The sequence below is a fragment of the Python bivittatus genome, unplaced genomic scaffold, assembly GCF_059951505.1.
Source record: "Python bivittatus isolate LINGU-HERP-01145 unplaced genomic scaffold, Pbiv_v1 ctg000080_np1212, whole genome shotgun sequence".
Lineage (NCBI taxonomy): Eukaryota > Metazoa > Chordata > Lepidosauria > Squamata > Pythonidae > Python > Python bivittatus.
The window spans coordinates 80,367,298-80,388,735 of NW_028277035.1; the positions used below are offsets into that span (position 1 = coordinate 80,367,298).

At 40.0% G+C, this 21,438-nt stretch overlaps 1 protein-coding gene across 6 annotated transcripts in view; it reads left to right on the top strand.

Moving 5' to 3' along the window:
- The window catches only part of ADAMTS9 (ADAM metallopeptidase with thrombospondin type 1 motif 9), a 143,366-nt gene that overhangs the window by 65,203 nt on the left and 56,725 nt on the right, over positions 1–21,438 (top strand). For all 6 annotated transcript variants that reach the window (XR_015794964.1, XM_088134396.1, XM_025170169.2 and 3 more), the window contains exons 20-28: positions 3,886–4,096; positions 6,879–7,043; positions 7,534–7,698; positions 10,090–10,209; positions 11,910–12,005; positions 12,136–12,303; positions 12,861–13,142; positions 14,767–14,928; positions 16,811–16,987. Coding sequence is in view for 5 of the 6 variants with exons in the window: in XM_088134396.1 (XP_087990522.1) it covers positions 3,886–4,096; positions 6,879–7,043; positions 7,534–7,698; positions 10,090–10,209; positions 11,910–12,005; positions 12,136–12,303; positions 12,861–13,142; positions 14,767–14,928; positions 16,811–16,987 (1,546 nt within the window). In the remaining variant the exon portion in view is untranslated. The remainder of the gene's footprint in view (positions 1–3,885; positions 4,097–6,878; positions 7,044–7,533; positions 7,699–10,089; positions 10,210–11,909; positions 12,006–12,135; positions 12,304–12,860; positions 13,143–14,766; positions 14,929–16,810; positions 16,988–21,438) is intronic.

Consider the following 21,438-nt stretch of genomic DNA (forward strand, 5'->3'; position numbering starts at 1 on the left):
AACCACAATTGCATACAGTTAAAATTGTCCAGTTTATCAAGGACAGACCCTGTCTTTTAGCATTTGAGCTTGGTATGTTGTGTTTTTGTCTTTAGCTTTCTTTTGGGGATTATCTGGGGATTTTCAAATATTTTGTTATTTTGAGTACATGTGAACCAGTTCCTTTGTTTCTGCCCGCCTTCTCAAAAGAGAAGAGTGTAGAAACTGAGATCCGTAGCGTAAAGGGTTAGTACACTAGGAAATTTGTCAGATAGTAACCATACAAGAGTAGTTGACCATACAGATGCTTAAGCAGTAGATCAATGTTTCTCAGCCCTGGGAACTTTGAGATCTGTGGACTTCCAACTCCCAGAATTCCCCAGCCAGACATTTAAATCTTTCTATCCCTGCAGGTTGAGATGGGGAAGCAGCATTTCTGCCTGCCTTGGGGTGTAAATGTCTGAATGTGAGAAAGTATGTGTGAATGATAGGAAAAGTGAAAAGAAAAACTGTACCAGCTTGCGTTTGCATGAGTGAGCGGATGTGATTTAGTGTGGCCACCCATTTACTAGATGGTGTGGCCATCAGGATCAAAAAGGTCACCTGTTTTAAGCTAAATTGACAGCAGTTCTTCAAGATTCAAGCCTGAAATCTTCCCTAACTTGCAGCTGCTGGGCATTAAATAGAAGATTTTTTTTTCACTGAAAACAAATACTACACTATGAATAGTGAGCTATCCCTGCTTACAGAGAAATAACAACACATTCTGCTAAAGGAGGAATCAATCAGTAGAATTTAGGTGCTAAATCCAGATCTATTTTGGACTGGACTGGCTTTTTTGTAGATTCAGTTTAGGCTTTTGATGCCTCCAAGCTCTGGCACACGGCATTAACATAGCCATGCATTAGACCTAGCAGCATCTATCCTTATGATGGCCTTTATTTACTCCTGACATACTTGACATTCTGCATAATTTGGAACTTTACTACTGTGGTTAGCCAAGGGTAATACAAAACAGAAATACTATTGTCTAAATCAGTATTTCTCAACCTTGGCAACTTTTAAGATATGTGGACTTCAACTCCCAGAATTCCCCAGCCAGCATGGCTGGCTGGGGAATTCTGAGGGTTGAAGTCCACACATCTTAAAGTTCCCAAGGTTGAGAAACACTGCAGTAGACACTGCTTCTAGTAATAAGTGGTGGTAGCAGAATTGCTGTCATCTTCTTTTTCTTGGTTTTAACAACAAAGTAAGGCCAGCTGTAATGAGCTGCTCTCACCTGGTCCTCATCAAGCATTCTCCAGCTGCAAAGCAATCAGACTGAATTGAGTTCCTAGATGTATCGAGCTATTTTTGAGAATAGCAAAACTAAAGCTATACTGCCCTTCTCAAATATTGCTCATGGTCACTCCCTGTATCCTTTCTGGTACTCTTTTGCTCGGACTTATGAATTACAGGCCACTTCATAACCCTGTCATTTTTGCATTTGTTCTTCTGCCTTCCTCTTTGGTAATGGTCTGTAGGAATGACCTTGGGAGACAGGAGGGAGACTCGCAGACTGGAGAACCAGCATGTAAAGGATGTCTCAGCCCACAGAAGGGGAGATGGTGTGGGAAACATTTCAGAAGGGACCCTCCCTAGATTTCTGGAGAGTAAAAGGAGAAGAGGGGAGGAATACTTTCAATCTTGCAAGATTCTATTAATATAACCTTACAATAAAGATAGTAAGGTTCCTCCTGGATGTGCTTCTTGTCTGAAGTACTCTCAGGACTAACATCTTTGTACAACATTCTTCCAATAGACAGGCCCAAACACAGCCTTCACATGTGTTAAACAAGTTGCATACAGTAAGCATGGGCATTTTAACATTTCTCCAATTGCACCATCTACACCTACATACTTACTGTTGGACACTAATGTGTAGCATTTCTTTCAAGTCCATCCCTCAACTCTGTAGATTCCTGTACGGCTTTCTAAAATTTTCTTTCCAGTAGTTTCTCACTTCAGTTTCATCCCAAATCATGTATTTACTTTTATTTTTAATTCAGTTCACTTTGCTGGAGATTCCTCCTTCACTCACTTTCCATCAAAGCTGCTTTGAATTTTCTCTGTCTCTTTTAATCTTAATCATGCCTTTCTCTCTTTTATTATATTCATAGCAACATTATGCAATACAGTATCTTTCATCTTCATCTTTTGCAGCAGTCATTCTCTTGCATGTATTTTTTCTGATCCACAACCTCTTTGACTTCATTCCACTAAACATCTTTTTTCATACTTTGCATTAATATAACTCACACTCCTCCTTGGCACTTTGTAACATAATTATTTTTCACTCTATTCTAAGCAGCTTCTATATCCTCTTTCCTTACATAAACTTTCCATTTATTCCGTTGGGAAGTTACTCAGTCCAGATACTATTTTTCTTGCAATTATTCTACTTTCAAATTCTTATTCTTTTCTTCCATGTCCATTTTTCACAAGAGGCACTCTTTAAACTTCAGGTAGTTCCCAGTTTAAGAACTAGTTCCATTCCCAAGATGTGTCCTTAAGTCAAATTTATATGTAAGCCAGAACAGTATTGTTGTATAGTACTGTATAAGTAGTATTGTGTATTTAACTCAAATCATTGTGTATTTAACTTGAATTTTGCTACAATAGGCTCTGTTCTTAACTATGGATCATACTTAAGCCAGGTGTTCTTAACATGGAGACTATCTATACCAAATAATAGTCTGTCCCACATTCAAAAACTTTCATCACTTTTGTATCATTCATGAAATCTCTGTTTTTTTATCATAAACTTTTATCAGTCATCATGCGACAAATCAATGAAAGATTTCAATTCATTCCTATTCCAGATATACATGGAATAGACTTACATTCAAACCATGTATTCAAAACAAATAGACATTTTACCCACTAGGCAGTTACTATTCTCCCAATGATCTGATCACTTTTTTCTGTGTTCTCTTATTTCATTCCCACCCACCCTAAGACAGTATTGTTCCTCTGAATCACATTATTTAGAATGCTTCCCAGATCTCACTCCTGGGAAAGTTTTAATATCATTCACTAGAGTGTAACATGCTACTATCACTTGTCTATAAATTCCTACTTTCCCACATGGTCCCAATGATCAAGATGATACCAGTTCATACTTTCTGCAATAATTTAGCTCTTATATTCATAATGAAATGTATACCTTCATTTCAATAAATTTACTCAATAACTTCACAAGATCAGATCACTTTCATTCAGACCCCTCCCTCCCTCCCTCCCTCCCTTCCTTCCTTCCTTCCTTCCTTCCTTCCTTGCTCTTTCTCATTTACTCCTCTTACATGTCAAGATCCAATCTTCCATATGCCATAGATCTTCCATATAGGCCCATAGGTATATGTCTGTTACCTGTCATACATCTGGTGACTTGAGACATTCGTATATCACTTTTTAGTAAGTCAGAGAAGGTGCAAACTAGGTTATTAACCTTGGTCACACCTGTGCCACATGCACCATTTCCTGAAAATGGTAAGGGTAGATCTAGACACATTTTGGCTAGCATGCCACAAGCACAAGTACAGCCCAATTTTATCTCATGCTCATCTATGTAAACTGGGTTCCCTAATCTATAGACCACCTTGTAAACTGCCATGTTGTTGCCTGTATCTTAATCATTTGGAAGTACATACAGTGCATTGACTCACACTCAGATTCAAACAAATAATCTGAATTCAATATAAAGTGGCTTCCAGTATGATGAAAAAATGAAGCATGCTTACAATTGTGCTACAAACTTCCCCCTGCTTCTGTATTTGGTCTTTGTTTCAGACACATTTTTGACCATTCAACAAGCTTTCTCTTGCAGCGATTGCCTTTGCCAATACATGTTCTCTTGGTTGTACATAGGTGGCATATTGCCAGAAAGAGTGAATGCTCTGTGCAGTGTGGATTGGGGTATAAGACTTTGGAAATTTCCTGCACCAAGTACAGCAAGCTGGAAGGCAAAATTGAGAAATATGATGATCAATATTGTAGTGGCATCCCCAAGCCAAACTCTAGGGAAAAGTGTTCAGAAGATTGTAACACTGGAGGATGGCGCTATTCAGCCTGGACTGAAGTAAGTTGGTACTTTATGGGGTAAAAGTAGTAGGGCATGCAGAACCGGGGAGGAGGAGAATGATATGAAATGAAGTCAGAATGATTAGAACTGTGTGTGGTATAAACAACTTAAATTTTGCACTAAGGTAATCTATATGCTGCATAAACAATCTTCAGTTCTGTAACCACTATAAATCTATCCTATTTTAAAAAATAGGAAAAGTATTAGGTTGAGGGGAGGGAGGTTGCTTTAATATGCAAAAAGGAAAAAGGAAAAGAGGAAAATAGACAACAGCATTTATATTACATAAAAGAACTATGATTCAGTGTAACATTTAAACCAGAAGTGATTTAAGCCACTGAATTCTCTTCCCCAACGACTGGAATTTGTATTCTTTCGCCGGTCTAGCTCCACATATTTTACTTTGTATTTTACATTATTTGTTAATTTGTATGATTATAGCCACCCACCTCACACAAGTGACTCTCGGTGGCTTACAAGATTAAAACACAAAAGCCTACCACACATAATCCATCAGCATCCAAGGATAGACAATAACCCCACTCACCATCAGTAGTTAACAGAACTCATCTACCCACCTGATTCAAATGCCTGGGGAAGCAGCCAGTTCTTCGGTGCCTTGCAAAAGGCTAACAGGGTTGAGGCCATCTGAATCTCTGGTTGGGGATAACCAACACCTTGAATTACACCTGAAGCCTACCGGGAACTAGTGCAGCTTGTGAAATAACAGTGTTATGCGGGCATAATTCAAAATGCCAAACACTGCCCGCGATGCTGCATTCTAGACCAGTTGCAGCTTCAAAGTGCTCTTCAAGGATAGCCCATGGAGAGCTCATTACAGTAATCCAAATGGGAGGTGATTAAGGCATGAGTCACCATGAGCAAGGCTCCTGGTCCAGGAATGGTGCAATTGGTACACAAGACGTATCTTTTATAAAGTCCCCTTGGGCACAGCTACCATCTGCTCTTTGAGCAGGAGCCAAGAATCCAAGAGGACCCATAAAATTGTGCATCAACTCTGACTGTAGAAGCCCATATAGAGTTAAAGATGGAAAATCCCCAGAGCCTTAAGCCACTCAGTCTCTCTGGGGTTGACCTGAAGCCTGTTCTTCCCCACCCAGGCCTCCAGACTCTGGGAAAGGATCTTGACAGCATTACTTAGTCAACCCAAGGAGGAAATGTACACTGGGTAATCAGCATACTGACGATACAGCACATGTTGCCAAGAGATGACCTCACCCAGTGGCTTCATGTTAAATAGGAGTGGAGAAAGGGTAGAGCCTGAGGCCCTGCACAAAGCAGGGCATCAGGTTCTACCTGTTTCCCACTATCAGTCCTGACTGGAACTGGCCCTGGAAAAAGGAGAACCACCATATCATGGTGCTTCCCACTCCCAACCCCCTGAGCTGGCCCGGAAGAATACCATGATGTGGTACTGAAAGTTGCTGAGAGATCAGAGAGGGCCAGGATGGATATATTACCTCCATCCTGAACCTGCCAGAGGTCATCAACAAGCACAATCAATGCTGTCTCAGTACTTTAACTAGGCCTGAATCCTGACTGAAAGAGGTCCAGTTAATCTGCTTCTTCCAGGGGCCTCCAGAGCTATGAGCCAACCACTTTCTCAACAACCTTCCCCTAAAAAGGGAAGGTTGGAGACTGGATGAAAATTGTCCAGATCTGTTGAATCCAGTAATGGTCTCTTAAGGAAGAATAATTGCTTCCTTCAAGGTGAATGGAATCACCCCCTCCCACAGAGAAGCCTTCACCACTGCACAGACTTAACCATCTGCCACCTCCCAGGAGATCTTAATCAGGAGGGACAGGAATCTAAAATGCAATGGCCAAGCTCACAGCTCCAAATACCCTGTCCACTTCATCAGGGCCACAGGTTTAAACTGTCCCCAGATAAGTGGGCAGGATCATGCCTCAGGCAACTCCACAATACCTGTGTAGCTGGATTCCAACTCCAAGCAAATCCAAGCAATTTTATCTGATAGGTGTCTAGAACAATCTTCACAGCGGCCTTGCAAAAGTTCCTGTGGCTCCTCCTTATCCAGGAGGTGCTGGGTTGCCCCAAACAGGGCCACTGGGCAGTGCTTTGCAAATGCAATAAGGTCAGAGAAATAACTACAGTATGCTTCACCACCCTTATTGCCACAAGGTGGTCCATAAGAGAGGCTTGTACCCATGCTTGGTTGGGTTCGGTCTGTTTTTCTCCAGCAGTGTTCTAGGCATCTCTTATGCCATTTCATCACTTGGAATTCCTCTGAGAACCAGTGGGTCCTGAGGGATCCACGAACAGATCTATGGATAGGCAAGGCTACCCTCTCATTTCAGGTGGCAACTCTAACCCTAAAAGCCAATCATCTGATGAAGGGCTTAGAAATGTAAGTCATCACCCAAACAGTTGTCGTGGCTGGACTGCAGTTCTTTGTGTGTGATATCAACCTGTGGAGACAATAGTGACTCAAGGGTTTTCCTAGTTGTTTTTTTAAAAATTGCTATTTCTAGTACTGTTTGGATGTGCTAAATATACGTACTATCACTCATTAGCTAGAGTAGATATAGCACAATTCACCAGTTTACAGAATGGCGAGAGAGTCATGAAAGTAATAACTAGCATGTCCTTTATAGCTAGGATTTTCTAAGGAGAAATCTCTGGCTGCTCTTGTAAAGAACTCTTGGACAAACACACACTTAAAACTAGATAATATGCCGATCTGGAATATGGGAGGAATTTTCAGCTGAGTATTGACTTTACCTTTGTTTCTTGAAGTGCTCTAAGAGCTGTGGTAGTGGCACAAAGAGGCGTCGAGCGGTCTGTATGAACACATTCAATGACGTTCTGGAGGACAGTAAATGCAGTCAGCAGGAAAAAGTGACCACGCAGCGGTGCAATGAGCTCCCATGCCCACACTGGAAAACAGGAGATTGGTCAGAAGTAAGAATGTTATTACATTAATGCTGTAATTTTGATCACGACGAAATTGCACTGAAGTGGTTTTTCAGATCAGATAAACGTCTTCACACCTCCATTCCTTAATGCACGGTTAGGATTTACTTTGCTCACATCTTCCTCTGTCATCAGTGCAGTGAATTAGACAAGCTACTGCAGGCCTCCTTCCAGTTTGAGAAGCAAGTCTCAAAGTGCATTTGGCATCAGATAATAAAACAGATAAGGGGAAGATAGGTATGATGATGATTTAACTTCTGCTTTATGGATCCTACAGGGCTGTGTGGAACTTACTTGGCATGAAAGTTGCTAAGATTTATATTGGACAACATGTCTTTCGTTAGAAGATTTAATTTCAGCCTTAATGTGCCCAAGTTTGTTTTCTTCCTTAAACTCTTTTATCCCTTTATTCGCCTTTTCAGAAGTTGAGGCATTGAATGAGTGAGGCCAGCTTAAGGTAGATATGTTCTTCTTTCAGTGTTTGGTAACCTGTGGAAAAGGGCACAAACATCGGCAAATCTGGTGCCAATTTGGAGAAGATCGGATAAATGACAGACTTTGTGATCTTGAGGCCAAACCAGATTCCATGCAGGATTGCCAGCAGCAAGAATGTGCAGCATGGCAAGTGGGACCATGGGGCCAGGTAGCAGAAGCCATTTGTTCCTTTTGGTTCGTTCGTTTGTTTTCAAAATTTAGAAATCACCCTGCGATGAAAAAGTTCTCATGGTACCATGCAAAAACACAAAGCAAAGTCTATTCGTAAGAATAATAACAACTATGATGATGATTACCTTTTCTGGACCTTTTGTGGGAAACAAAAAAAAAAAAGAAATTTATGTTGTATGGATTTGATGATTAGAAATAATATGGGTTAATGGAAGCTATGTTTTAAAGATAGAGTAAGAGTTTGATGTATATTGTTACTTATATCTGTTGCGAGTCAATTCTTTTTTCCTTTGTTGCTTCTCTTTTTTCTTTCCTTTTGATATTTACTATTTTCTCTTTTTTCAATTTTCTCATTCTTCTTTCTCTTAACGTTGGTTTTCTTTAGCTTTTACTGTACCTTTTAAAAAGAAACTTAATAAAGTTATTATTAAAAAAAACCAACTATGATGATAATGATGCAATCAGTTGAGGCATTGATAGCTTCCTAGAAGAATAGGAAATGAAAAAAATATGTTCAAGTTGCCTGAATATTTAAATTGTATTTTTTATTTATATGCCACCTTTTCTCCAAGGAGCTAAAAGTGTTGTACATGACTCCTTGCCCTTGTATTTTTAGTTTGATAATGCAAGAGAAGTGAGGCAACTTAAAATCTCCTCAGCCTTAACCCAGTATTCTAATAACCGGATCATAATTGTACTGAATGTGAAAATGTCTTGCAAGAAGAAAGCCAGGTTCATGTTATTGCTGAAGTGGGTGTGATATCTCTTTAAACAATTATGTCTAACTTTGTCATCATAGGAGTTAGAGCATGGTCTTAGTACCGTTCTTAACTGTAATCCTCTTCTATGCCCTGACTTTCCAAAAAGAAAGTAAAGGGGAATTTATACTGAGTCAGATTATAGGTTCCTGAGCCATGTCTTTCAACTGTGGCAGCATAAAAATTGAGTGAATGAAAAAGTTCAGAGACAAGTACCAAAAAAAGCCTCTTGATATATTTTTTTGTCAGTTCTCATTCAGTTTTATGAAAGAGATTTTTTTTCGTTTGAAATAATTTCTAAAGCAGAAAATTTCATGGGCATTCTTGTCAGCAGAGTACGGTGTTCTCACCCCTTAGTTACAAGTTGGTTTACAAGTTGCAAGGCGAGCATATACTGTGAAAGATAGGACATTGATTGTCATATTTCCAGTAGCTGCCATCTTTCTTATACAATTCAGTTAAATAAATAAGTGAAGAAATTCATCTTACGATGCTTTTTCAGTAATTTTGGTATTGTCCCTGCTAAAAGAAATTGAGAAATTGTTGGAAAATTTCTTTCTTCCTGGAGAAAGTCACAGAAATCTCCACCTCATTTTGGTGAAGAAATGTGAAAAGCTGTCTGTGTCAAGCTGAATGTCAGACAGACAGACATAAACCCTGACACTAATGATCCTATAATCAGGGATATGGAATGAATCTGCAAAGAATATAATCTGTGGTCTTCAAGGCAGATAACCCAATGAAAATAAATATGGGAAAAGAAAGATATTCTAATCCGTAAAGCACTTAAACTTGCACATATTTATCTGAAGGAAATAAATGAAGAATTTGGGATTCTGATGAAAGAAGCATATTTTAACTGTTCAATCTGAAGCAGAAGGAACTGAAATAGTAGAAAGAGCTTTTTATTTACTGTAAGCTTCCCTCCATATTTCGGCGGGTGGGGGGATATCTTCAAGTCAGTTTTGACTCCTAGCAACTGTCTGGACAAGTTCCTGCAGTTTTCTTGGCAAGGGTTTTCGGTAGTGGTTTGCCCTTGCCTCCTCCTTCCTAGGGCTGAGAGAGAGCGATTGGCTGAAGGTCACCCAGCTGGCTTCGTGCCTCAGGCAGGACTAGAACCCCAGGTCTCTCCTGTTTCTAGCCTGGTGTCTTAACCACTGCACCAAATTGGCTCTTCCCTGCATTGGGCAGGAGAAATTGAACATATGAACATTTTAACTTCTCAAATCATCTTTATATATTGTAGTACAGGTCTTAATTAGTACTATATGGTTGCTTCCAGATAGAGATTTCCTAGCACTGTTAATCCAAAAGCATTGTGCAGCTATTCTATGTTTCACTTTTTATTTTTTAAAAAAATGTTAAACAATGAAGAAATAGAAAAGTAGAGAAGGCTTTCACCTAGACTCCCCCTTCCCCCTTAAAATTCTGTGAACTGAGGTTATAGGAAAGCCTTTCTCATCGAGGAAAGTTGGGCTTTCTCTACGCTTATCAATGCTATACTTCCTTGGACATCATCAGTGCATTAAGCTAATATGAATCAGTAAGTGTTTATTTGCAGAATTGATATATTCAGGCCTTTTTAAAATCGGGGTTTTTTTTTTCTCCAGTGCACAGTAACATGTGGGCAAGGCTATCAGATAAGGGCAGTGAAATGTGTTGTTGGTGCCTACATTTCTGTAGTAGATGATAATGAATGCAATGCCGCTACCAAGCCAACAGATACACAGGTAGGTGTGATGACAGAGTTGTTGTTGTTGTTCAGTTGTTAAGTCGTGTCCAACTCTTTGTGACCCCATGAACCATATTGCTCCAGGCCTTCCTGTCCTTCACTGCCTCCCTGAGTTTGCTCAGTTTCATGCTCATTGCTTCAGTGATGCTCTCTAACCATCTCATCCTCTGCCGTCCTCTTCTCCTTTTGCCTTCAATCTTTCCCAGCATCAGGGTCTTTTCCAAAGAGTCCTCTCTTTGCATTAGGTGACCAAAGTATCTGAGCTTGAGCTTCATTATCGATCCTTCCAATGAGCAATCAGGGTTGATTTCCTTTAAGATTGACTGGTTTGACCTCCTAGCAGTCCAGGGGACTCTTAAGGGTCTTCTCCAGCACCACAATTCAAAGGCATCAGTTCTTCGGTGCTCAGCCTTTTTTATGGTCCAGCTCTCACAGCCATACATTACTACTGGAAAAATCATAGCTTTGATTATGCGGATCTTTGTCGGCAAGGTGATGTGTCTGCTTTTTAATACACTATGTAGGTTTGCCATAGCTTTCCTCCAAGGAGCAAGCGTCTTTTAATTTCATGGCTGCAGTCTCCGTCTGCGGTGATCTTGGAGCCCAAATAAATGAAGTCTGTTACTGCTTCCATTTCTACCCCTTCTATTTGCCAGGAGATGACAGAGTAGACATGCAATAATCTCAGGGTTTTTTTTAACATTTCAAAAGGGTTGTGGAGCCCAAGATTGCATATTGGGTGCAAAGATTGCCTGTCATTGAAAATGGAGAAGTATGCAACCATCTTTGATGAATTGAGAAGGATGGATGACAGCTTTTTTTGCAATGTGGTTGGGACTCGTGGGGTGCAAGGAGGATTCATGGAGGATTTCAGCCCAGTGCAATTATTCTAACCATTTTCTAACAATCAAACATTTCCACCTATAGGGAGACTTTCTTAAAATGCAAGAGAGCATTAATAATGTAATGGTCCAGTGCAGATTAAATAGAACAATCCAAGAAAAATGGGAATGCTATTGTTGCAGTTTTAAATCATATTTTAATTCTCTCTGCTATTCCCTTCTCTCATGGTTTTTCTTTTATCTGAAGTATGCTTCCTATTCTTATTGGTCAAATCAGCACCTTTAAGTCCCTGTTCAAGAGTGCCATTTAAAGTTTTCTTCCTTAGCTCTCTCCTTATCTGTCATGAATTTATTTATTTTCTAATTCCATCTCATCATTAGAATAGTTGTGGAAATTAATCCCAGTCTTCCTGGTGTGACATAGGCTAGAAACCATTTGCAGGACTTATGAGAGTATGTTACTCTGAGACATTGGAAAAAATTAATAGTACCAGCGTATGCTTCTCTAAATTGCTCGTACTGTATATGTTTGTGAACGCTAGCTGTTTTTTGTGTAATGGGAATACAGTTAGATCCAAAATCCATCCGTAGTCTAGATTTTCAGAGGGATGTTACCTCTTGCAATAAAAGCAGCAATAATTGTGTGTGTGTGTGTATGTGTAAATAATTTGGCAGATATACCAGATATATCCACCTTTAATAGGAGATGAGTCAGTTATATATGGGGGGGGGGAATAAAAGAAATTGAATCTCTTATAATTGCACTAGTATAATCCCTAGCCTGCAATGAAATATTTGTGATATCAGTTACCTGATATTTTATTATTTTTTTTTAATGTTCTTACTTATGAAATAGGACTGTGAAACAGTGCCATGTCGTCTTCACCCCAGCAGCCCAAATATCAAGCAAAGCGGTCACAGAACCCAGTGGAGATTTGGATCCTGGACTCCCGTATGTTAAAACTTAGCAGTTGGGTTTGCACTTTTATTTCCCTTGATAATAACCCTGTCTAGGTAAAGATCCTGATATTCTTGTCAAAGGAATCTGCCTCTTCATAGGCATTCTTGTCAATCTTCTCTAGTGTTCAGCTACGTGTGGGAAAGGCACCAGGATGAGATATGTCAGCTGTCGTGATGATCAAGGCTCTGTGGCTGAGGAGCCTGCCTGTTTCCATCTTCCAAAGCCATCGGCAACAGAAGCGTGTCTTGTAATATCTTGTGGCCGGTGGAGAGCCATGGAATGGAGCTCAGTAAGCAACTTTCTTCTTTTAGTATGCCATGATCTAAATATCAGCCCACGGGTCTCTTATTAAAGAACATGCGTAGTTCATCATGTGCTTTTAAGAGGAGAAGATTTGACTTGCTCTTAGGTGGTAGACAAAGCACACATCTTTGTTGCTCCTCATGGCGGCTCTTCTTTCAGAATCTAGCAAGTTCCTTGTTGGAATGTAGCCAAGATAGTTTTACCGATGATAAGGTTAGCAAAGAGTGAGGCAGGGACTATTGTTCAATGGCAGAGTTAGTGCATGCCAGAGTTCCCAAATTTCCACTTTGGCATCCATCTCTGGTTAAAAGGACCAAGTCCTCAGTGATGGCAAATACCTGCACCAAAAGAGCTAGACACAAATACTCTGACTTGATATAGGACAGATTTTTAAGCATCAAAATAACGGGATCTGTTAAATCCACATTAGCAAAACTCCCAGTGCTTAAAATAGATGTATTTGCATGAGGGTTTTTTTGCATTTCTCAAAATCTATCTTATGGCTATGGCCAACTATTCTCTCTTCTCTCCTTATTAATGTAGTGCTCTGTAACTTGTGGGCAAGGTAAGGTCACCAGGCAAATAGCCTGTGTAGATTACAATGACCAGAGTATCGATAGAAACGAGTGTGATGCTGAGGATATTCTTGCAACAGAGCAAGACTGCTCTATGCCATCGTGTCAACAGATCAACCCGAATAACAGGCCCACTAATCCTTTTCCTTACCCTGACTATCATCAAAAAAACAATCGAGGTGGGAACCTGAACCAAAATCAAGGTCATGGACGTGGAGGCAACCAGTGGCGAACTGGGCCATGGGGAGCAGTAAGTAGCTGCTGGTTTGGGTTTTGTTCTTATTCCCTTGTGAATTGGGTTGGACACCAGATATATCCTGTTACATATCATTCCTCATTCCCCAAGCCAATAACATAAATGTTCAGGCATCCCAGTAAATGATCCAGACTAATTTTTCTATGCTTCAAGAATTCAGGTTTTTAAGGAGTTTGCATTCCCCCCATCTGGAGAATTAAGGGCTCCTGAGATGGATGAGACAGTGGCTGGTGTTGCGTGGTTTCTGAATTGGAGTAGAAAGGGGTTAAGATGAATGATACCAATCGATATCTTTGTTTTAGAGGCTTTACAAGTGGCTTTGCAACACTGACCTTAAATTGTTCTCAGTAGGCAATTGGCAGGTGGCAGAGATCTTTTGCCACTGGCATCACGTGATCACTGCACCTTACACTGCTTAGCATCATTTTGCACCAGGTGCAAATTCCAGACACTTTTCAGGGATAGCTCCACATAGAGCACACTGCAGTAGTCAAGGTTTAGATAGCTATCATCAAATCTGGCCAGCTGTGATGGAATGGAATTATGAAGGCCAGGCTCAGGGAGATAAGCGTTTTCTTAGCTCACCGAAAGAGCGTGGGAACTACAAGAGGATGAGGCTGGCACCTCCCTGAGGAATTCACGGTGTTGTGGCTGGCTGGCTTGGGAGCTGGGGTTTCAGTCTGGGGAGATTCTTGCTAGAGGTTGTAGCTAATAAACACAGCAGAACTGATTTTGCACTGTCTCTTGGAGTTCTTCCGGCTAAATCTGACACCAGCTAGGGAAGGTTTGCAGTTAGTGGACTAGCTATAGTTGGGCAAACAGTCTCCCATCCCAAACAGGTTTCCCTGCAGTCCCTGACTCCACTTTTCATCTTAATAATACTTTCACCTTGTCTGTTGTAAGAGCAAAATTAGGCCAGGATATGAAGTGAATGAATTATTAGGTAGAATCCAGCTTTGTCTTTCCATTAACAGAAGCTATTTCTACTGACAGAAGAGGAAAGACTTCCTTTCCCACTGCCCCTGCCCCTCAAAATCTCCTCCAGGAGATCTGCCAGTCCTCTAGTGTAGACTTTTGAGGATGTGTGAGGTGCTGCAAGGAGAAGAGGAGGAAATCACATAACAAGAGTCTGCAAGTGTTATGTTGCTTTTAATATTCTTTTTGTTGCATGACTTAGACCAGTGTTTTCCTCAGCCTCACATCTTAAAATTGCCAAGTTTGAAAAACACTGACTTAGACTCATGTTAGTTAGTCAAAAGGTGAGCTCAGTATGACATCCTGACCGAAGCCTGGAGGAGATTGCAAACAGTAGGAGTTTAGTTCAGAAAAGTGAGAGATTGTCCAGGCATGTAACGAAGAGCCACAAGGGGAACATTCCACAAAATCTGAGAGGGTCATTATTTCGCTATCAGAAAAGAAAGATTCTACCGCCTGCTGCAGAAGTATATTTTGGAATTTTTATTACTGTTGCTCCTAACATTTATATTATCACTGCTGCTAATAGCAGAAAGGGAGAAAAGCTTGTAGACAGTTCAGAGATCTGGATTTATAGCAAGGACGGAACAGGAGCACCACCTGTGCTAAACATCCTGAGCCTGTGATAATTACATTTTTATAGTGCTCAAGTACTTGTGCTGGTGGATTTCAGCGGCGAGCGGTCGTATGCCAGGATGAAAATGGATACACTGCTGCTTATTGTGATGCAAGGATGAAACCAGATGAGCAAAGATCCTGTGAATCTGGACCCTGCCCTCAGTGGGCCTACGGCAGCTGGAGTGAGGTATGCCATTTTCCATTGGCTTTAAAAGCAAGTGCACTCTTTTAGGTTGTACTTGATTATTATTACTATAATACATTACTGTTAGAGTACTATAAGTACACAGGCTATTTGATTGCATTTGAATTTGAACTTCCATTCATTGTTTCAAAATGGTTTCTCCAAGAATGTTAAGGCCTGGTTCAGGGATAATGATCTTGATCTGAAAGGTCGTGATTGTTAGAGTGGGAACAAGGTATGTGAATGCATTATGTATTTATTTAGCCCAGTATATCACTGACCACTAAAGTCTCCCAGCAGTGAAAGCAAATTTTAAATCAAGACATTACAAAAAGATTTATTTACTTATTTAGATTCAATTTATATAGCCACCCATCTCACCAGCAAGTGACTCAGGGTGGTGTACAACAAGGCTAAAACAATAAATAAATACATTAAAAGAGATAAAAACCAACTTTAAAAAATAGCAGATGAAGTTATATTAAAAATAATGAAGCACCTCACTAGCTCACCTGTCCCCTGGGGTCCCCAGGCCTACTAGCGTAACCAGGTCTTGAGGGACGTCTGGAAGCTCAACAGTGACGAGGCCAACCTCACCTCATGTGGGAGAAGATTTCACAACATGGGCACCACAGCAGAAAAGGCCCACTGCCTGGGGCCCGCCAGATGTAGCTCCCTAGGCGATGGAACATGTAACATGCCTTCTCTGCTGGATCTGGTAGATGAAATCAAGGAGAGGCGGTCCCTCAAATAACCTGGTCCCAAGCCATGAAAGGCTTTAAAGGTCAACACCATCACCTTGAATTGGACCCAGAAACAAACTGGTAACCAATGCAGCTCATGAAGCAGAGGTGTAACATGTTCTACCAGAAACAGTATAACAATGAAAGCCAATAAAAGCAACTGAAACAAGTAAAATTAAAACATGACATTAACAAATGAAAGTTTATTCAGGAAGATGTGTTTTTATTCTCCCCTTTATTGTATGTTATAAATGTTCTGTTTACAAAGCTGGATACGACAGGAACTATTTTAATAAACCATTATAGTAGTTGGTGAAGCCAGGCTATCTTAAGAAAGGAGTTTGGAACGTGCAGGAGTCCCCGTCCCCCCCCCACTCTCTCAACCATGTTTATGAGGCCAAGACCAAGAACTAATCCTAAAAGATAGAAGGAACCAGATTTTTTAAATGCTTTATTTATTTGTATGTTTGTTTGGGGATTCATTCATTCATTCAGTTTGTCACCAGTTTGTCCAGTTTGTCAGGTGTCACCTGACTCCAACCAATTCTGGGCAGCTCACAACAAGAGAGTGACATAAAAATAGCAAAATACAAAAAATTAACCAGACCAAGAATAACTGCAAAATAATTCCAAGATGGCAATCCAAACAATGAAGCAAACATAAAACATCACAAACAGGGGTGTCCCATCCACCCTAGCCTAAGACCTGGATAAATAGCCAGGTTTTCATAGCCTTCTTTCTATTTTCCATAGGCTTTACACTTGGGAAACTAGGGGCATATCCAACAAGTTAATTTTATTCTCTGTTCCCTTCCCTCTCTCCATATTTTTTGGCACAGTTAATACTGTTCTCCTCCATTTAGGGAACCAGTGTAGATATTAATTTGTAAGTTCTGAAAGATCCAAGGGAAAAGAAGCTATTACTGTGCAGAGCATTAATAGTCTTATGTCCCTCACGTTCTATCAGTGCAGTGACTAACTCTGTTTTGTGTTGCAAATTATTTTTTTCCCTCTTGCATCCCCTGTGATATGCCTGTCGAACAGGAGAAAAGTTAACCTCTCAACTGGCTTTGAGTCAGACTAAGGAAGCAGGAAGTAGTACTAATACTGGTATCCATCACTGTAACATCTTTCCCTTCCAGTGTACAAAGTCATGTGGTGGAGGAACCCGGACGAGACTAGTTGTATGCCAGCATTCCAATGGGGAGAGGTTTACGGATCTCAGCTGCGAAATCCTCGACAAGCCACCAGACCGCGAGCAGTGCAAGATGCAGGACTGTCCTCAGGAAGCTGCCTGGAATGCTGGCCCTTGGAGCTCGGTACGGCCATAACATAATTATTTTATTGTTGTTCACCGTGTTACAAATGATTCATAGGAATGGAACAAAGTACTTAAAGTCGTGGCCCTGATATTTGGTGGTGTGTGGTTGTTTGCTTGGGTTTAAAAAAAAAATTCTTCACTTAAAGCTCTTTCTTTTTAAAAAGAAAAATGATGAGTTCCATATAGGATAGGCATGTGGGGAAAGCTTCATCTCCCAAATCTGTTCATTTTTAAAAGCACTTTCTGCTTGATAGTGAAGTGTGTACACTTTATTAGCCCACTGCAAGTTCTGTACCTTGCATTTGCCCCTGACGAATATTTTGTAAGCAAATTCCATTCTACAACCTTTTTCATTTTTGTCATTATAGGACTGACTAAACTCTTTAGCAACAGTCTAAGCCCTCTGCAAAAGTGCCTTGGAATGCTAGTCTCAAAGTACTGCTATGTCTGCATCCTTATTTATAAGGGTAGCACAAACTTAATTGTCTGGGAATTCTTTTTTCAATGAGAAGAAGAAATAAAGGAAGGGGCCTTTCATGCAGCCACTAGCCTTGTCTCTCATATCCTCTGCAGCAGCTTCACAGCATTGGGCAAGTATCCCCACTGCTGAGCTCCAACCCCATCTTGCCAGACAGTGCCCCCTTCCAGCTGGCCAGTGGAAGGATGTACAAAATATATCCAGCTGTTACCCCACCCTATCCTCCTCCTTTCCTTGGTGCACTTTCTTTTTGTTCTGGAAAGGGGAAAAAATAATTAAAAACTCAACCAGCTGCTTAGTTGGGGGGGGGGGGATAACAAAGGTTCCTTCTGTGCAACTTTAGAGAATAAAGTAAGCATGGGAAGGCAAGATGGCACCTTGCCATCTGGCAGGAGAAGGAGAATCTCAGTGGATGGAATCAGGTGAGAGATCCCACCAACAGGGAATTGCCCGTCCTACAATTCCAGAGGAAACTGCAAAATACTTTTTCTCATGAATTGACTCAGCTTCTCATGCTTACTAGGAGATCTATACCACTGTGGGATTACAAGGGGACAGCACCACTCTCAGATCTGTGTAGCCTTCCCCCCACCCCCATATGAAAGAAGCCTAAGAAAAACACATAAACAATGTGATTGTGGAATTACATGAGGGCGAAATCAGAGGTTTACTTTGTGAAATATAATTAAGAACATATCACATAATTTTATGTCTGAATCTAAATGTAGAGATTGAAATGATTTCCTTTTAACCTCAATTTATCAGTAGACCTCATACTTAGTTTTAATTATCCCAAGCTCTTTTTATTAGATAATGTTCCAAGTACTGTAGATAGATCTCAACCACAAGGCCTTGATAAGTGATGGAGAAGCAGGCAACCTTTTTTTCCACAAGTCAGTGCTGTTGTGTTCTCATGAGATGATGAATAAACTCAATTGATAGAAATTTAGGCATATCTATGAGTAGTTCCGTATCTTAACTAGCAAAACTAGTGCCAATCAGCCATAGCAGTTAGGTTCAGGAGCACCCCCTCTTAAGTAGTCTTACCTTTCTCAAAGAAGTTTCTGTTGCCTGTGGTCCTATGTCTCTGAGCCAATATACTGCACTCCTCTATAGAACAGAAACAGTACTTGATATTACTACTTAGAAATTAGTAAGAGTAAGGAAGGGTATTAGAAGATGCAGCAGGCCTAGCCAATAACTCCTGTGCTGGGATCTGGGCCTTGTTAGAAATCCAGTGATGCCTTAGAGATCCAGTGATGACTCCAACAGAGTCATACGTGCTACATAGAGAACTTTAAAAATTCATTCACTAAGAGCTCCAAGTTCATATTCAAGTATCAATGAATCTATACAGCCTTAATTCTGAACAAGAGTCATAGTGACTCAGGATCTGACCAATTATTCCCAAACAGAGAAGCTTACAATGACTCCATTCCAGGTACATCTTTTATGCTATATTTAAAAAGAACTGAGATGTTGGCTGGGTTTTAATTTGTTGTTTTGAGAATGGATTGCCTTTCATTTGTAACATGCTGTGAAGTGCTTCAGAAGTATGTGGCATATATATTTCCAGAGGGTTTCCTTGTGAATGATCTATGGCTGGTAATGTTTGCAGATAGGAACTATCAAGTGGAAAGATTCCGTTAATTTATGGATCCTATGTTCAGGGGAAGTTTTTTCCTTACATGGCAAGTTTGGTTGATCACCACAGGCTTCTCTTAGTCACTTTCTTCAGAGAGAAAATGCAAGATGTGCTTGTTCATACCAGCTTGCATCTTGGGAATAATCCTTGGAAGTTCTGAAGTTTTGCATGTTTATCTATATTTAATTCCAGGCTGGTAGTGAAGCAAATTCATGTATTATAAGGGAACTGAGTTTCCTTCAGTGTTCCTGAGATCCCAGAAATTAAAATTAAATAAGCTCAGCTGATTTTTTCTCCAAACACATGTATGGAATGGCAGAAAAGAGCAGAATGGTCTTTTTCTCTCTCTGCTTCCTTCCTGGCTTCCCAGGCCTATCGGGGGGGGGGGGGGGGAGGCAGGCAAAAATCTTGGCTTCAGTGCAACCTATCTTCTCTCAGAAGCTCTCCAAAAAGGCAAGGCAACCTTCAGTTGTTGTTCACAAACAACTCCCTGTTGCTAGGAATTCTATTGGTAGATAAGAGTCTTTGTGGGGTAGCATAAACATTGTGGTACATAAATAAATAAGCATCTAATTTCTGTCCTGTGCAAATTTCAACAGGCCCTAATCAACTTTTTATCTAATAAACTCATCCCTCCTTCTCACAATGTTAGCGTCAGTAGGCACACAACCATTGCTGTTCTGGACCTTTTAAATTAATAGATATTTACCCCATCTGAATAACTGAATAACATGGGATAATATCCAGATAGTAGACCACTTGATGCCTCTGGTTATAGTTGAATACCAAGCAAACTCAAAATAAATTGTATTCAGTTATTATGTTAGATTTCTTTTGGCCTAATTTGACTCTATAACACTTTAGATAGAGAAGAGAGTCCTCTTCAGCCAATTTACAAACTTCCTAACCTTGCCTGGTTTTTATAGTCCAATTGCAAAAATAGTAGTTTGTTCATTTATTCACTGCCGTTTCTGAGGAGTGTTTTGTAACAGTTTTAATCTGCATACCTCAATGAATGGTCTAATAGCCATACATATTAGGGCCATGCAGTGCTTTGAATTCAGTCCCAAAAGGTGGTTTGGAGCGTGCAAGGGCACAAATGTCTCTTTGGTTGGCAAGTCTTTAAAGCAGCCACATCTTCTTCCAGGACTACAGGGCAGTTGCACAACCCTGGAATAAGGTACAGTTGCTTCCAGGAGTGGCAGACAGGTGCTACATTCATGAATTGTTTTGGGGAATTGTATCTGAAGCACTGAACAGCCGTAATACATGTGCATAAATAATATTTTTTGTGGTGCTTTATCATTGCAAGGGACAGTGCTGTAAAATATTTTCCCTCCAAGGTGCTAATGAAGCCTTTTCTATACTAAGGGGTGAATTTGTATGTTCGCTTTATTCCCAAACTATGTATTGAGAACTGCTATGGACAGTGAATTACGTTTACTTCAAGTTAAATTTTCAATAGCCAAAGGGTATGAAATAAAAAGATAGTCAGTGAAATGCAGCCCTGCCTCACTCCTGTAATTCTTCTAGAATGCTTTGGTGAATTAAATGTAGTTCCTCTTCCTAAAAATGTAATTTTTTCTTCTTAATATTTAAACAGAGGTCATTCAGTCATTTCTTAATTAGGCAACAATTTCAGGTGTCTGTGGTTCCCAGTGTCTTGTTTTGTTTTTTTTAATTAAAATGGAAATAAACCAAAGCCTCCTGATACCTGTGTATTTTTTAATGCAGGAATGAAAATTAGAAATCTGAACTTTCAGTAGACAATATAACTTAATGGGGTGATTTTCTATGTGTTGTTCTACAGCTTTAAAAATAAAATGGCCTGGTGTCATTTTATTAAATAAGTAATCACAGTAGTTTAGAAAACCTAAACCTAAAGAAGTGGGCCTAACATGCTGAAATATAAATTTTTCAGATTCTGAAACAGAAGGATATGTGGTGAAAAAGTACATTAATTACTAATTCCGTTCTCCTACCAGCCTCTATGTAAGGTTTGAAGCTGAAAAGACAAGTGATAGCGGAACTGAAATAACACTATTTTAATGCAGTTCAAGAAATCTTTCCATTATTATTATTCCTCCAAGTTGAGATATTTTAGCTTTGCACATTTCTGTTGTTATTCGAAAATCTTTGGGTTCATCAGGGAAGAATCTTGTGAAAGCCTTCATTAAAATTGCAGCGATCCTTGCATGTGAATATTCCACATACGTGTACACATTTTTTCCATACCCAGAAAAAATCTGCAGGACTGAGCCATATCTCTGTATCCTAATCAAAATGTATCACTGTTTTAAAAATGTAAAATTCACGTAAGTTAAGT